The following is a 17,237-nucleotide window of genomic DNA, read 5'->3' as shown; positions in this document are numbered from 1 at the left end:
GAGAGGGAGGACAGCCGGTTGGAAGGAGGGCAGGAATTTGTGCATGATTTCCCCACTCACAGCATTTACCCTGGGGCAAGTGATGCCAACCTCCCCACCCCACCCCCCGGATGAATCAGGCTTTTCCCTAATGCAGAACTGGAATACCCCAGGTACCAAATCTGGCCATGGGTTAGCAATGCAAACATAAGAATACTTTATTCTTTTAAAAAAGAGCAAGTTCATCTCTGGTTGTGGGTGGAGCTGACAAAAGAGAACTGCATGGGGTGGAGAGAGTTGACAGAAGAGAATTTTCTCCCCCCCCAAAAAAAAACAACAACTAGAACATGAGGGCATCCAGTGAAGCTGACGGGCAGTAGGTTCAGGCGGACAAAAGGAAACACCACTTTACACAGAGAGAGTGATTCAAATGTGGAACTCGCTGCCAGAGGATGCCGCGATGGCCACAGGAATAAACCGCTTGAAAAGGGGGGTTGGATAGATTGATGGAGGATCAGTCTATCTGTGGCTACCGGCCACGGTGACTGAGGGGAACCTCCACGTTCGGAGGCACCAAGCCTTCAAATCCCAGAGCCAGGAGGCAGCCCCAGGGCGAAGGCCTCGGCCTCCGTGCCCTTTTGTTGGCAGTGATGGGACACGGGAACAGAGGGAAGGGGGCGAGGGATTCCCGCTGAAGACACGGCTTGTTGCAAAGAGCTACCCTCGGAATGGATTAACCGAGGAAGAACGGATGTCGTGCACCATGCGCTTCGCTTACATCCTCAGACTCAAAGACATGGCAGATCATCTTGTACTGTTTCTTCCCTTCCTGAGCCCCGGGAGTGGTCTCAATGCAGTCCTGCGAAGCCGAACGGGGCATCCGGCGCCTCGCCATCAACACCACGATGTTGCCGATGTCGGCGATGTACGAGATGGTGCGCAGCGCGTGGTCCATCATGGTTTCCTAGGAGGATGCAGAAAAGCCAGAACCATGCTTGAGAAAGGTCTTCCTTCTCGCTTTTCATGCCGTTCCGGAGGGGACTGTAAAAACGGAGACGTTCCGCCTGGCCTACGGTTGAGGCGGCGGCGATTAGTCTACATTGGGCTCCCCCGCTCTGCCCTGCTGTGTTCCGTCATGGCTGATTTTTCTCACCCACCCATTTGGCTCTGTGCCATTCCACGAATGCTCCCTCTCAGCTGTGGAGTCCGGTGAGCAAAAATCCTACTTTGTGAGCGGCTGGCATTAAAGTTGTGAGCCAGCGACTTGGCTGCTGCATACATTAGCTTGCTCTGGAGCCCTCCTTCCTGAGCTAAGGCAAAAATGTGCGAGCCGGAGGCTAAAAAACTGTGAACTGGCTCACACTCACTCAGCTTAGAGGGAACACTGCTCTGGAGCCCTCCTTCCTGAGCTAAGGCAAAAATGTGCGAGCCGGAGGCTAAAAAACTGTGAACTGGCTCACACTCACTCAGCTTAGAGGGAACACTGCTCTGGAGCCCTCCTTCCTGAGCGAAGGCAAAAATGTGCGAGCCGGAGGCTAACAAACTGAGCTGGCTCACACTCACGCAGCTTAGAGGGAACACTGCCTATGGCTCCCCACAATCAGAATCCCTTGGGACTTGTTAATCGTGCAGCAGAAACCAACAAACCTATCCCCACGTACTTTCGAGACTGCCTCTCCCGGTATGTCCCCTGAAGGGCATTAAGATCAGCAGATAACTTTCTGGGGGTCTTCAGCGAGGACTAGGGCCTTTTCTTGTCCTGTGGTGACAGCTGCTGTCGAAGCAATGTTCTGAATCATGCACACACAGCCAGCCAGAAGCCTTGCTCAAACACTTTCTAAAAACACTGGGTCGGCAGGGGCGTAGCTACAGTGGGGCACCGCGGGGCCATGCCCCCTAACTCAATACCCACGCCTCAGAAGTCCCGACAGTCAGAGGGGTGGGGGAGGTCTTTTCCCTGCTTCTGCAGCTGAAATCAGAAGAAGAGAAGAGATTGGATTTATACCCCGCCCTTCACTACTCGAGGGAGTCTCAGAGCGGCTTACAATGGGAGGTAGGTGGGGCTGAGGGAGCTCTCTCGAGGACTGCCCTCGGGAGAACAGCTCTGAAAGAACTTGTGACTGACCCAAGGTCACACCAGCAGCTGCATGTGGAGGAATGGGGCATCCAACCCGGGTTCTCCCAGATTAGAGTCCGCGTTCTTAACCACTACACCAAACCCAGCGAGCCCGCACCTCTCCAACAGTCAGAGCTGTCAGCATAGAAAAAGCCCAGCGAGGTGGCACAGAGACCAAACCCCGACTAGTCACCGTGGGAAGCGGATTCGTTTGTTTATTACCCTCTCCACCCTCTTAAATCTTGCTGTTGGCTAGAAGGGAACGGGCTCTTGCCCCCCTCCCCAAACTGAGTTTTATCTTTTTACGCCCGGCGGTGAAATGCAACTGCAAGACGCGTGTTCTTCAGCGGCCCCGCAGTCCCCGTTCCCGTCTGTTATTTATTAAGCACCGATGAAGTGCTCCGGGCTATCCAGAGCAATCTAACAGCCTCGGAAAAAACAAGTCGAGCTGGAAAGAGCTACAGCCGGTGAGCAAGGCGGCTCTGAGACACGGCCAACTCGTTGCACCTGATTTATTTTCCTTTTCCCCGGAACAATCTAGTACGTTTTTTTATTCTGCCCACGGAGCTCAGAGCAGCATACGTGGCTCTTCCGTCCTCATTTTATCCTTACAACCCTCTTGTGAGGCAAAGCAGGTGGAGAGAGAGTAACAGGGCCACGGTCACCCAGTAACATGCATGGCAGGGCAGGGATTTGAACCTGGGTCTTCGGGTCTAACCTAATATTCTAACCACCAAGCCACACTGGCTCTTTTAAAGAAACTAACCATTCATATCCCCTAGACCAGGAGTCCCACCTTTTTTGAGCTTGTGAGCACCTGTGGAATTCTGACAACACAAAATGGCTGCCGGAAAAGATGGTGGCGGCTGCAAAATGGCTGCCGCAGGGGCACAGCCACACACACACACACGCACACACAAAGGGAAACTGAAGCAAAGAGGGGTAACTTTAAGAAGATATTAGGAAAGAGGAATGAGGGAGGATAAAACCAACATGGCGGTGGTTGCTGTTGCTAAAAGGTTATTTTAATCAGCTGTCCAGTGGGGATTTGAACCTGGGTCTTTGGGTCTAACCTAATATTCTAAACGAATCATTAAAAAGAACTAATCATCCCGATCCCACAGACCAGGAGTCCCACATTTTTTGGGTCTGTGAGCATCTGAGGAATTCCAACAACACAAAATGGCTGCCGGAAAAGACGGCATCAGCTGCAAAATGGCTGCCACAGGGGCATAGCCACACACACACACAGGGAAACTGAACCGAAGAGGGTTAGCTTAAAAAATACATTAGGAAAGAGGAACTTGGGAGAATGAAACCAACAACTGTGGTGGCTGCGGCCGTTAAAACGTTATTTTAATCAGCTATCCCGTGGCCAATCAGAAGCTTTTCTGAGTATGGGCCCCACCTGACCCCACCCACTTGGTGGGCACCGAGAAAGATGCCAGCGGGGCACCGCATTGGGTACTCCTGCCACAGAATGAACACACACCCAACAAAACATGCTGGGAAATCAACTGACATCGACTCTCTTGAATTTAAGGGGGCCCCCACCTCCCCATTTTTCTCGACTCGGCCACACTCGAAATGAATGAAGAACCCGTCAGCTGTTCTTCACATATGTATGATAAATCTTCAGCTGGGAGATTATGACAAAGGATGCGAACCAATATCGAACTCCTCTTGGCACTGAGAAGAGAAATTTCCACTCATGCCTCCCCCCCCTTCGAACGAGATAACAAATGGTCAGGTCCACCCCATAATATAACCTCTGCACAAGGCCACTGGTAGTCACAGCCGCTCCAATTCATTAAGTGGGCAATTTGGCACATCGGAAGACTGAAGGCGAACGGGTCCAGAACAGAGCATCTGTTTGGCTTTGCGTGTACGAAAACAAGAGGCTACGGGTTTAATTAAAATATATTTCCTGTGATTAGTTTTTTTGATCTCTCTCAGATGTTCCAGTGATGCCTGGGTAAGTGGATTACCAAACACAGAGCTGGAAGGGATCCCCAAGGGTCATCTAGTCCAGCCCCCTGCTCAATGCAGGAAATTCAAAGCTTAACACCCCCCCCCACTCCCCCAGTGACCCTGGGTCTATACATAGTTGAGGAATGTGGAAGGCAAGATATCATACAAGCTGGTACGGTCTTGCAGGTAGCGCGCTGGGGAGTCCCAGGTTCAAATCCCTGCTCAGCTACGGAACTTACTAGTTTGCCTCAGGTCGACCGCTCCCTCTCAGCCTAAATGACCTCATGGGGTTGTTGTGAAAATAAAATGGAGGAAGGGAGAAATCACGTATGCTGGCCTGGGCTAAACAAACAGTACCCCTGGTGGCAGTATGGGGGTTATCCCGGCCTACCTTACAGGGTGGTAGTAGAGATTAAAGGAAAATAGGCCTTCGAAGCACTCTGAACACCCAAAGGGCTACACAAATGCCAATCATTCATATTTACAGAGAGTGCCACACCTGTGATTCCAAACTGGCTGCCGCTGGATTGGGCCAGTGCAGCTTCAATGCCAGGAGGGGGGGGGGCTCCCGCCTACAATGGGTCTACAGAGCCAGGCCTTTCGAGGACAGCAAGGTGCCCTTGCCCCAGCCTGGTGGAACATGCTCCCATTTGAGGTCAGGGCCCTGCGAGATCTAGCACAGTTCCGCAGTGCTTGTAAAACGGAGCTGTTCTGCCAGGCCTTGGGTGGAGGTGGTGGGCATTCCATGCACTGTGGTGCCCCCTTGTCCCGTCCACGGCACTGTCTGTGACCTACTTCCAGTGCCCCACTGTTCTGGATATCATCTGGGCACTGGAGCCTTTTGGAATGATTACTTTACAACAAGGCACGGGATCTGATTTTTGCCTGCTATTGTTATTTATCGTTCTACTGTTTTTATCGCTGCTGTTTTTATGTTGCGAGCTGCCCCGAGCCCGTTCATTGGGGTAAGGCGGGATAGAAATTTAAGAAATAAATAATAATAAAATAACTCGAGGGTCAGACTAGGGTCCAGGAGGAGAAGAAGAAGAGAAGAAGAGATTGGATTGATACCCCGCTCTTCACTACCCAAAGGTGTCTCAGAGCGGCTTACAAACTCCTTTCCCTTCCCCTCCCCGCAACAGACGCCCTGTGAGGTGGGTGGGGCTGAGAGAACTCTGACACAAACTGCTCTTTCAAGAACAGCTGTGCCAGAGCTTGTGACTGACCCAAGGTCACATCAGCAGGTGCAAGTGGAGGAGTGGGGAATCAAACCCGGTTCTCCCAGATTAGAGTCCATGCACTTAACCCAAGTTCGAATCCCCACACTACCACGAAAGCCGGCTGGGTGACCTTCGGCCAGTCCCACATTCTCAGGCTCGCCTACCTCACAGGGACGTTGTGAGGATATGATGGAGGGGAGGAGAATGACGTGAGCCGCTTGGGGGGTCCCCGTTGGTGGGGAAAGTGGGATAGATGTTTAAATGAATTTTCTGCTTTCGGCGCTCTGGGCCTTGCCTGTAGCAAATTGACTACGGGATGCCAGGATGAAGGATGCATGCTCTAATCTACCCCTGTTGTTGGCCACCATGTGACTACATCAGTTTATCTGTCAAGAGGCACTGCTGTGTGGAATGACAGGCGAGAGCAGGACCCCCACCCCACCCCTGTGCCTTCAATCCTGTGAGCCCCACGGGAGCTGAAGAGGGCAGGGTATGGGATGGGAGATGTCACAGAATCATAGAGCTGGAAGGGATCTCCAGGGTCATCTAGTCCAACCCCCTGCACAATGCAAGAAATTTACAAATACCTCCTGGGAACCCTCTGCTTCAAGTTCCGTAATCAAGAAAAAAAATGCATGTGCCCAACTTTTAACACCAATAAGCCATGAATTTAATAAGAGTAAGACATATAAAGTACTCAGAACAAATTTTCCATAAACAGGTAGAAATCCACTGGTCAAGCTGAATATAGGTAGAAATCCACGAGTGGAGTTTTTCCACAATTTTTAATAAATTCAAAAAAATGTCCTTGATCTGTAAGTATTTTATTGTATTTTATTGTTTTATCATATTTAAACTTGTACGCCACCTTGAGCCAGTTTGTCTTGGCAAGGCGGGATATAAATAGAATAAGTATGAAGTAATACTTACAGATCAAGGACTTTTTAAAAAAAATATTAAAATTGTTTGTGGAAAAACTCCACTGGTGGATTTCTACCTGTATTCAACTTTACCAGTGAATTTCCACCTGTTCCGCAGGAAAATTTGTTCTGAGTACTTTATATGTCTTACTATTATTAAATTCATGGGTTATTGGTGTTAAAATCTGGGCACGGGCATTCCGCCCCCTTGTTTTCATACGCCTTTTGTCTTGTATCTCAAGTTCAGTAACGGCAGCAAAGCAGGACGCCAACGTCAACTCACGTCAACTGGTTCCTCGTCCACCTCGCAGCTCCAGGCTCACCTGCGTGTCGGCGTTCAGGACTTTAATCCTCTGGGTGGAGATGAAGAGGTCCACTTCTGTCAGGGCCTGGGCGTCTCCCTCGGAGCTCTGGAAAAGACAACGGGCAGAACGTCAAGCCCTCCCCGCTTGGAGACAGCCGGGCGTTTCGGACGCAATGACGGACGGACGACCACCACACCACAGCGAGGGACCGCGACACAGAACAGCTCTCTCGGACAGTCCGAGTCCAAAATACATGCAAAAACAAGAAGAGGAGAAACCTGTGCCCAGAGCAAAAAAACACCTAAGACTGAGGTCCCCGGATAATCTTCTAAATCGCGGATTCCCATATCCATGACCACGGAGGCGGCCAGAAGACACGGCTCCAACGTCTCCTGGCCACAGGGTTGCCCACTCCAGGTTGGGAAACGCCTGCAGATTTGGGCGGTGGAGCCTGGGGAGAGGGGGAGAGTTCACCTTCCCTTTTCTCCAGGGAAACCTGATCTCTGTCGTCGGGAGATCAGTTGTCATTCCGGGAGGTCTCCAAGCTCGGACTGGCGACTCCACCTGGCACAGAAATTGTAACTTCACAGGATCCTCTGCACTTAGACACCATGGGTTCCTGTGATTGGGATTCCAGTGTGGGTGTTGACCCTAAGAAGGAGATACTTCTTGGGGGAAATGATGGGGGGGTTAACTCCCACTCCCCCGGTAACAACAACCCCCCTCCATATGTTCCTTTAAAAAGGTAAAGGTTTCCCTTGCTCGAAAGCCAGTCGAATCCGACTCTAGGGTTATGGTGCTCATCTCCGTTTCCAAGCCGAAGAGCCAGCGCTGTCCGAAGACGTTTCCGTGGTCATGTGGCCGGCATGACTAAACAGCAAGGCTCACGGAATGCTGTTCCCTTCCCACCGTAGTGGTACCTATTGATCTACTTGCAACTTCTTGCTTTCGAACTGCTAGGTTGGCAGGAGCTGGAACTAGAGACGGGAGCTCACTCCGTCATGCGGCACTCGGGTCTTGAACTGCTGAACTACCGACCTTCCACAGCCTGCAGTTCAGCGTCTTAACCACTTGAGCCACCGCAGCTCCTTTAAAGGATGTTCCTTTAAACCCCAGTAAAGGGCAAAAAAAAATAACCGATAGCTCACATTGTGCTAATTTTTGTATACATACCGAGACTAAAAGCTAGGGGCGGGGGAGCATTTTCGATCAGAGGAAAGGCACAGAAAGGAGAGATAATCTTCCCTTACCCAGCACTGTGGCCCTGATCTATGGAACCTCTCCTCCCACCTAGCTGTTGTTGTTTTTTAGGGCCAACCAACGAAGAGAATTTTAGCATCGTGTGTCATTTGGGGCCATGCACATCAAGTTATTGGGAGCCCTTGGTGAAACAACCCCTCCCCCCCCCCGGTGAATTAAAATTGCAGGCATGCCTTCATCTCTCACTTGGAAAGGGTAATTTTTTATAGTGCATGTAACAGGAGGAGGAGGAGAAGAAGAAAAGGAGGAGGAGGGAAAGGAGATTGGATTTATACCCTGCCCTTCACTACCCGAAGGAGTCTCAGAGTGGTGTACAATCTCCTTTTCCCTCCCCACAACAGACACCCGGTGAGGTAAGTGGGGCTGAGAGAGCTCTTTCCAGAACTGCTCCTGAGAGAACAGCTCTGAGAGAACTTGTGACTGTCCCAAGGTCACACCAGCAGCTGCATGGGGAGGAGTGGGGGATCGAACCTGGTTCCCCCAGATTAGAGTCCATGCTCCAGCCAATTTGCCCTCTCTGCAGCTGCTGAAATCCAATATGTCTGTTAGGGGTTGTCAAAATGCTTCAGGCCTGCCCCGATCACCGTGACTCCAATACATTTACCCTAGTGTAAGTAATTTGAGCTCTGCAGTCCAATCTGCCTTTCATTACCCACCGGAGGATCACGTTGCTGAGTTTGGAGAGAAAGAAATCTTTCAAGGGACCCTTATACCTCGGAACTCATTCAAAGCATGCCAAATACACTGCGGAGAAAACTCCCACATGCAAAACAAAAAAGGGTGTCTCAGTTGCCCTCCCAGAAGCAGACAGCTAGACTTCACAACCACATTTACAGTCCAAACATCACAAGACAGGATCTCCTGAATGGGTCACAACACACTGCGGCAGCCAGGTCTCCTCCACAGATCACGGACAGTAAGGGCATTTCCCCATTATCATTTTCCTTGTTTGTAAGCTCCTATTTTTTTCTTTGTTTTCCCTGTTTTGCATGTGTTTTGCTCCCTCTAGTGGTCAAATATGATATTACATCGGTTTATGTCTGGTATATCTCCCTGCAAATTAAACTGCAGGTTTTTATGCCAAACATTAAGCAATGTGATATCGAATCGACCACTAGAGGGAGCACGCAGAATAGAAGAACAACAACAAGCGAAGGAACAGGAACTTACAAGCAGGGGAGATGTGTCAAGGCTTAAGAGAAAAGGGATATTCTAGCAAGGGAACCACATGGCATTTATCTGGGCTTGGCAAGACACACAGAGGCCCCAGAAGAGAAGGGCAAACCAAGCAGAGGAGCCGTCACTGACACTTAAAAGACACACAAATGGGAACCCAAAATCACAGCTTTACAGAGATCCACAGTGGACGTCACGACACTCCAAGACAAACAAAGATGACGACAGGGAAAAGAAGAACAAAAACTCCAAAACAGGCACGAGGAGTCAAGAAAAAGTCTTACACACCGCTTTTTTCTTGATTTTAGCTGCCTTTTGCATCCTCTGGGGAGAAGCATATATTTAAAACAAAAACAAAGGGAAAACAGACAAATGCACAAAAGAAAGGGAACGGGGGTGGAGAGAAAAGACAGTGTGTAAAGTCAAGGAAACCTTCAAACACACGAGTCCTGATCCTCACACCAGATGTTTGCAAAAATAAGGTGCAAACTTGTTCCTATCTGATGTCAAATGCAACGGACTGATGCACACTGGCAATTAGGAACAGATTTCACTGCTGAATCTGCAGCAGACGAACACTGGAAGAGCCCTGCTGGATCAGACTAGGGGTCCATCTAGTACAGTATCCTGTCTCACACAGTGGACAACCAGTTCCTCTGGCGGGCCAACAACAGGGCATGGAGGCCGAGGCCTTCCCCATGATAAGAACATCAGAAGAGCCCTGCTGGATCAGACCAGTGGTCCCTCTAGTCCAGCACCCTGTCTCACACAGTGGCCAGCCAGTTCCTCTGGGCAGCCAGCAACAGGACACAGAGGCCGAGGCTTTCATAAGAACATAAGAAGAGCACTGCTGGATCAGGCCAGTGGTCCACCTGGTCCAGCACCCTGTCTCACACAGTGGCCAGCCAATTCCTCCGGAGGGCCAACAACAGGGCATCGAGGCTAAGGTCTTCCCCTGATAAGTACATAAGAAGAGCCCTGCTGGATCACACCAGTGAGGGTCCATCTAGTCCAGCATCCTGCCTCACCCAGTGGAGAACCAGTTCCTCTGGAAGTCTAACAACAGGGCAGAGAGGCCCGAGGCCTTCATTCCCCCGATGCTGCCTCCTAGCACTGAGAATCAAAGGCTGACTGCCTCTGGACATGGAGGTTCCCTTTAGTCACCGTAGCTAGTAAGCCATTAATAGACCCCTCGTCCATGAATCTGACTAATTCCCTTTTAAAGCCCTCTACGCCTGTGGCCATCACTACATCCTCTGGCAGAGAATGCTGCATTTTAATCACTCGTCGTGTCAAGAAATATTTCCTTCTGTCTGTCCTTTTCGTCCACCTATTTTCCTTCTGCTTCTGCAAGCAAACCCCCCAACGGATTATGAAAACCCATAATGCAAGCATTTGGGAATTCACCGCAAAAATCTGCGCTCCATACCAACGATCCATCGAGTCCAGCGCCCGGTTTTCAGACTGTGGCTAACCCGATGGTCCCAGGAAGGCCTACAAACAGGCTAAAGCCTCTTCCCAGTCTGCTGCCCTCCAGAATTGGTATACTGCCTCTAAACATGGAGGTTCTAATTCGTCATCATGGCAAATAGAATCATAGAGTTGGAAGGGACCTCCAGGGTCATCTAGTACAACTCCCTGCACAATGCAGGGAATTCACGAATACCTCCCCCTCCACTCCATCATCAAATGGAGGCAGGGAAATGCACAATATCACAACACTGAATAAGTGTCGCTATGAATTATAGAGGGGTTGGGGGAAAACACGATACAGGGACCCTGTTTTCCATGCTTCACATATAGGGTCAATTCTACAATATGTTCTGCACCTGTAAGTCCCAAGAGGCACACGGCTCCACACCACAAAAAGCCGCACAGAAAGCTAGACTGTAATTAACTCAGACAAGCGGTATTTCTTGCAAGCTAGAAAAGGTGGGATTTGACAAATCCAAATTCTACTCGCTCTGGCAAAATTAAAAAAAAATACATTTCTCTCTCTGCCCCCTTCTGATAACGAACTGTGCGCACCTTTGAACAGCTATTAAAAATATAAATAGCTGGCAGGTTTCTGTCTCTTCTTTTAACAGACCGCCTACTAAGTACACCTGACAGCGCAACATCAATGCTAATTAAACGGTATTTTGTCGTGACACGATCGGTGCTCGCTCATGGCCTGCAGATTCGGTTCCAAGTGATGCCAGAGCCGTTTCGTGTGCCAAACCACGCGGATCACCGGGAAACAAGAGCGTGCCTCTCTCTCTCTCTCTCTCTCTCTCTCTTCCTGCGGCCCAGAATTAAACCACCATCCAGATGTGTCTATTGCAAAATATTCTGCCCGCCCCAGGCATCCATCACTGCAAATCCAGCTACCTGGAAAGGGAACTGTGATGCTTCATCGAAAGGCCCCCAAATGGTGACACATTTTAAACTTTCCAGGGGGGACGAATTTGGAGTCCAGTGGGGCATCTTTAAGACCACCAAAGACCACCTGGAGTCCTGTGTCCAGTTTTGGGCACCCCATTTTAGGAAGGATGTTGACAAGCTCGAGCGTGTCCAGAAGAGGGCAACCAGGATGGTGAGAGGGTTGGAATCCAAGTCTTACGAGGAAAGGCTGAAAGAGTTGGGTCTGTTTAGCCTGAGAAAGAGAAGGCTTAGAGGGGACATGATGGCCGTCTTCAAGTATTTGAAGGACTGTCATGTAGAAGATGGAGCAGATCTATTCTCTCTTGCTCCGGATTGCAAGACTAGATCTAGTGGGTGGAAATTACAAGGGAGACGTTACCGGCTAAATATCAGGAGAAACTTCCTGACTGTGAGACGACTGTTCCATGCCCAGAAGATGGCAAAAAACCTCCAGGATCCCTGGCCAAACTGGCCTGGAGAAAAATTCCTTCCTCTTTTTAAAATACTGCTTCAGACCAACACGGCTGACTACCTGGATCTGACTACCTGAGCCCGCTTGTGGGGAGGGCGGGGTATAAATACAAATAAATAAAATATTTCCAGGGGGAGTAACTTGTGCAAAGAGACACCTGGATTGCAACCCAAGTCCCCGACAAAGGAGCCTAGAGCTGGAAGGGTGCCCCAAAGGCCATCTAGTCCAACCCTCTGCACAATGCAGGAAACTCACAGCTGCTCCGCACCACCCCCCAGGGACCCCTGCTCTATGCCCAGAGGAAGGCTTCTGTGGCGTGAGAGGAGATTCGAACCTGGATTTCCCAAATCGTAGTCCAACACTTTAACCTCGAAACCACACGGGCTCTCACTGTCACTGGTGTAAACCACTGACATTTGAGATGCCACATGAAGGCTAAGCCCCACAGATGAAGATTATTGTGGTGGTGTTGGGGGTTTGCCTCGGCAAGCATCACATTTAAAATCAGGCCTTGGTTAGAAGCATCACATTTCATAGAATCATAGAATTGGAAGGGACCTCCAGGGTCATCTAGTCCAACCCCCTGCACAATGCAGGAAATTCACAAATACCCTGCTCCATGCCCAGAAGATGAAAAAAAACCTGCTCCATGCCCAGAAGATGAAAAAAAACCTCCAGGATCTCCACCCAAACTGGCCTGGAGAAAAGTTGCCTCCTGAACACCAAAGTAGCGATCAGCATTTCCCTGAGCGTGTAAGAAAGGGCCACGAGAACTAAGCACTGATGCAACCTTTTCCTGCCCTCCCTTCTCATGATCTGCCTAAGTTCACAGAATCAGCATTGCTGTCAGATGGCCATCTAGCCTATATTTGAAAACCTCCCAAGAAGGAGAGCTCACCACCTCCCGAATAAGCCTGTTCCCCCGAGGAACCTAACTGTCAGGAAGTCCTTCCTCATGTTTAGCCAAAAACTCCTCTGATTTAATTCCAACCGGTTGGTTCTGGTCCGACCTTCTGGGGCCACAGGAAACAACTCCGCCCCATCCTCTATAGGGCAGCCCTTCAAGGACTTGAAGATGGGGATCATGTCACCTACCTCTCAGTCGTCTCCCCTCCAGGCTAAACATACCCGGCTCCATCAACCTTTAAAATCAGGCCTCAGTTGACAGGCGTCAAGTTTAAAATCAGGCCTCAGTCCCTAAACCCCAGGGGCGGGGGCAATGCTCCCGCTAAGCTGTGGAATCTTATGAGCAGAAATTCCACTTTGTGAGCTGCTGGCATTGAAGTTGTGAGCGAGCAACTTGGCTGCCGCATAAATCAGTTTGCCTCTGGAGCCATCCCTTCCTGAGCCGAGACAAAAATGTGTGAGCCGGAGGCTAAAAAAAACTGTGAGCTGGCTCACACTAACTCAGCTTAGAGGGAACACTGGAGGCGGGGGCTATATTTAATTTTCATTTGCGCGCATTCAATAAAACGTGGGCAGAGTTCACCTCCGACTAACCCCCGTGCCATTCACAAAGGGATCTCCACGCACCTCACAGCACTGCAGAAGTGTGTGTTTTTAACATTTGTGGCACCGGGACTGTAAGGTTGGGTTTGTGTACCTGCAAAAGTAATAATGTGTTTATCCAGTGAGATTGCAGTGCTAACGAGAAGGATGTGATGTATCTGCCACTAGCATTCTGGAGCAGACCAGTGAGGGTCCATCTAGTCCAGCACCCTGTCTCAAAAAGTGGCCAGACAGTTCCTCTGGAGGGCCAACAACAGGGCACAGAGGCCGAGACCTTCCCCTAACAAGAACATCAGAAGAGCCCTCCTGGAACGGACCAGTGAGGGTCCATCTAGTCCAGCATCCTATCTCACCCAGCGTTGAACCAGTTCCTCTGGAGTCCCAACAACAGAGTACAGAGACCAATGGCCTTCATAAGAACATCAGAAGAGCCCTGCTGGATCAGACCAGTGAGGGTCCATCTAGTCCAGCATCCTATCTCACCCAGCGGTGAACCAGTTCCTCTGGAGTCCCAACAACAGAGTATAGAGACCAATGGCTTTCATAAGAACATCAGAAGAGCCCTGCTGGATCAGACCAGTGGTCCATCTAGTCCAGCATCCTATCTCACACAGTGGCCAACCAGTTCCTTCGTACAGCCAACAACAGGGCATATAGCCTGAGACCTTCCCCTGATGTGGCCTCCTGGCACTGGGATTCAGAGGCTGACTGCCTCTGAATGTGGAGATTCACTATAACAACATATGAGTCCTGCTGGATCAGACCAATCATCCATTTAATCCAGCATCCTGTCTCATGCAGTGGCCAACCAGTTCCTTTGGACAGCCAACAACAGGGCTTAGAGGCCAAGACCTTCCCCTGATGTGGTCTCCTTGCACTGGGATTCAGAAGTTGACTGCCTCTGAACACGGAAATTAAGAACATTAGTCCATAAAAACATAAGAGTTTTTAACATTTGTGGCACCGGGACTGTAAGGTTGGGTTTGTGCACCTGCAAAAGTAATCGTGCGTTTATCCAGTGAGATTGCAGTGCAAACGAGAAGGGTGTGATGTATCTGCCACTAGCATTCTGGAGCAGACCAGTGAGGGTCCATCTAGTCCAGCACCCTGTCTCACAAAGTGGCCAGCCAGTTCATCTGTAGGGCCAACAACAGGGCACAGAGACCAAGGCCTTCCTCTAATAAGAACATAAGAAGAGCCCTATTGGATCAGCTCAGTGGTCCACCTAGTCCAGCATCCTGTCTCGCACAGTGGCTAACCAGTTCCTCTGGAGGGCCAACAACAGGGCAGAGAGGCCAAAGCCTTCCTCTGATAAGAACATCAGAAGAGCCCTGCTGGATCAGACCAGTGAGGGTCCATCTAGACCAGCCTCCTGTCTCACACAGGGGCCAGCCAGTTCCTTTGGAGGGCCAACAACAAGGCCAAGAGGCCGAGGCCTTCCCCTGAGGAGAACCTCAGAAGAGCCCTGGAGGATCAGACCAGTGGTCCACCTAGTCCAGCATCCTGTCTCACACAGCAGCCAACCAGTTCCTCTGGACGGCCAACAACAGGGCATAGAGGCTGAGGCCTGCATAAGAACATCAGAAGAGCCCTGCTGGATCAGACCAGTGAGGGTCCATCTAGTCCACCATCCTGTCTCACACAGGGGCCAGCCAGTTCCTTTGGAGGTCTAGCAACAGGGAACAGAGGCTGAGGCCTTCTTCGATGTTGACCCCGGCACTGGGATTCATAGGGTGACTGCCTCTGAATGTGGAGGTTAAGAACACAAGCCCATAAGAACTTAAGAGCAGCCCTGCTGGATCAGACCAGTGGTCCACCTAGTCCAGCATCCTGTTTCACACAGGGGCCAGCAAGTTCCTCTGGAGGACCAGCAACAGGGAATACAGAGACTGAGGTGTTGCCCTGATGTTGCCTCCAGGCACTGCAGTTCAGAGATTGGCTGACTCTGAATGTGGAGGTTTTCTTTAGTCACCATGGCTAGTAACCCCAGGTAGACCTCTCCCTCTATGAATCTCTCTAATTCCCACTGAAAGCCTTCCACGCCTGTGGCCATCACAACACCCTGTGTCAGTGAATTCCCCATTTTAATCAGTCATGGTGCACAGAAGTATTTCCTTTCGTCCTTCCTCGGGGAGTGGCTCTTTGAAAAATGGACTGAAAATCCGAAAATCAATGCCTTTCTCATCTTTCAAAGGCAAACCGTTCCCTTCCCCCTGAATCCAGAAGCTACACTGAGTACAAGACAACTTCAAGACATTTCAAAGGACCCCCGAGCGGACTGATATTTTGCTCCTCTACACACGGGGCGTGCGGTAGAAAAGAAAACAATTAATATGAGGCTCCGAGAATAGCAGCAACTTGTCTGCTGCTGTGAACACAGAGCGCCAGGTGGCTCCGGCTCGGCAGAGTCCGGCTCTCGCGGGACCCTGCGGGACCCCCTGCTGCTCGAAAACATCTCCTACCTTGACACGGCTCACCGCCTCCTGCGCTTGCATCATGCGGATGTTTTTGGACGGATTACGCTCAGAGAGCAGCTGCGTGGAGCCCAGGTAATTGGCAGCGAAGATAATGCCATCAATGAGGTCTTCGGGTTCGCAAGGGCCTGGAACTGAAGGCAGAGGCAGGCAATTATTTCCCTCCCAGGCAGAACGGCAAGGGAGTGACAAAAAAAAGGGCTCCTGCAGGCCCAAGCATCCCTTAATAGACTCGCTTGCTCACAAATGCCTATCTAATTGCCAATGGGATAGCATAACCTCAGGAGTAAATATTTAAACAGAGAGTTCGGGTCGTGTATCTGCAGGCTACGGAACTGGAATGCAGAGATGGAATACAGCCGTTTGAGAACTGATGTGGGGAATGCCTAAAAGGTACAGACATAGGTCCTTTCTGCACTAGACCTTTTGGAGGTCTAGCAACAGGGAACAGAGGCTTCCCCGATGTTGACCCCGGCACTGGGATTCATAGGTTGACTGCCTCTGAATGTGGAGGTTAAGAACTCAAGCCCATAAGAAAAGAGCAGCCCTGCTGGATCAGACCAGTGGTCCACCTAGTCCAGCATCCTGTTTCACACAGTGGCCAGCCAGTTCCTCTGGAGGGCCAACAACAGGGAATACAGAGACTGAGGTGTTGCCCTGATGTTGCCTCCAGGCACTGCAGTTCAGAGATTGGCTGACTCTGAATGTGGAGGTTTTCTTTAGTCACCATGGCTAGTAACCCCAGGTAGACCTCTCCCTCTATGAATCTCTCTAATTCCCACTGAAAGCCTTCCACGCCTGTGGCCATCACAACACCCTGTGTCAGTGAATTCCCCATTTTAATCAGTCATGGTGCACAGAAGTATTTCCTTTCGTCCTTCCTCGGGGAGTGGCTCTTTGAAAAATGGACTGAAAATCCGAAAATCAATGCCTTTCTCATCTTTCAAAGGCAAACCGTTCCCTTCCCCCTGAATCCAGAAGCTACACTGAGTACAAGACAACTTCAAGACATTTCAAAGGACCCCCGAGCGGACTGATATTTTGCTCCTCTACACACGGGGCGTGCGGTAGAAAAGAAAACAATTAATATGAGGCTCCAAGAATAGCAGCAACCTGTCTGCTGCTGTGAACACAGAGCGCCAGGTGGCTCCGGCTCGGCAGAGTCCGGCTCTCGCGGGACCCTGCGGGACCCCCTGCTGCTCGAAAACATCTCCTACCTTGACACGGCTCACCGCCTCCTGCGCTTGCATCATGCGGATGTTTTTGGACGGGTTACGCTCAGAGAGCAGCTGCGTGGAGCCCAGGTAATTGGCAGCGAAGATAATGCCATCAATGAGGTCTTCGGGTTCGCAAGGGCCTGGAACTGAAGGCAGAGGCAGGCAATTATTTCCCTCCCAGGCAGAACGGCAAGGGAGTGACAAAAAAAAGGGCA

At 50.5% G+C, this 17,237-nt stretch overlaps 1 protein-coding gene across 1 annotated transcript in view; it reads right to left on the bottom strand.

Moving 5' to 3' along the window:
* APBA2 (amyloid beta (A4) precursor protein-binding, family A, member 2) overlaps positions 1 to 17,237 on the bottom strand; it is a 62,601-nt gene that overhangs the window by 10,598 nt on the left and 34,766 nt on the right. Inside the window, exons 4-7 of the mRNA XM_015419495.1 lie at positions 17,023 to 17,168; positions 9,236 to 9,271; positions 6,530 to 6,616; positions 758 to 943 (exon numbers count right to left, since the gene is read on the bottom strand). Coding sequence (XP_015274981.1) covers positions 758 to 943; positions 6,530 to 6,616; positions 9,236 to 9,271; positions 17,023 to 17,168 — 455 coding nt within the window. The remainder of the gene's footprint in view (positions 1 to 757; positions 944 to 6,529; positions 6,617 to 9,235; positions 9,272 to 17,022; positions 17,169 to 17,237) is intronic.

This window comes from Gekko japonicus, unplaced genomic scaffold, assembly GCF_001447785.1.
Source record: "Gekko japonicus isolate JY-2015 unplaced genomic scaffold, Gekko_japonicus_V1.1 scaffold653, whole genome shotgun sequence".
NCBI lineage: Eukaryota > Metazoa > Chordata > Lepidosauria > Squamata > Gekkonidae > Gekko > Gekko japonicus.
Note: the sequence above shows the minus strand (reverse complement) of the source record. Positions and strands in the feature narration are given on the sequence as shown.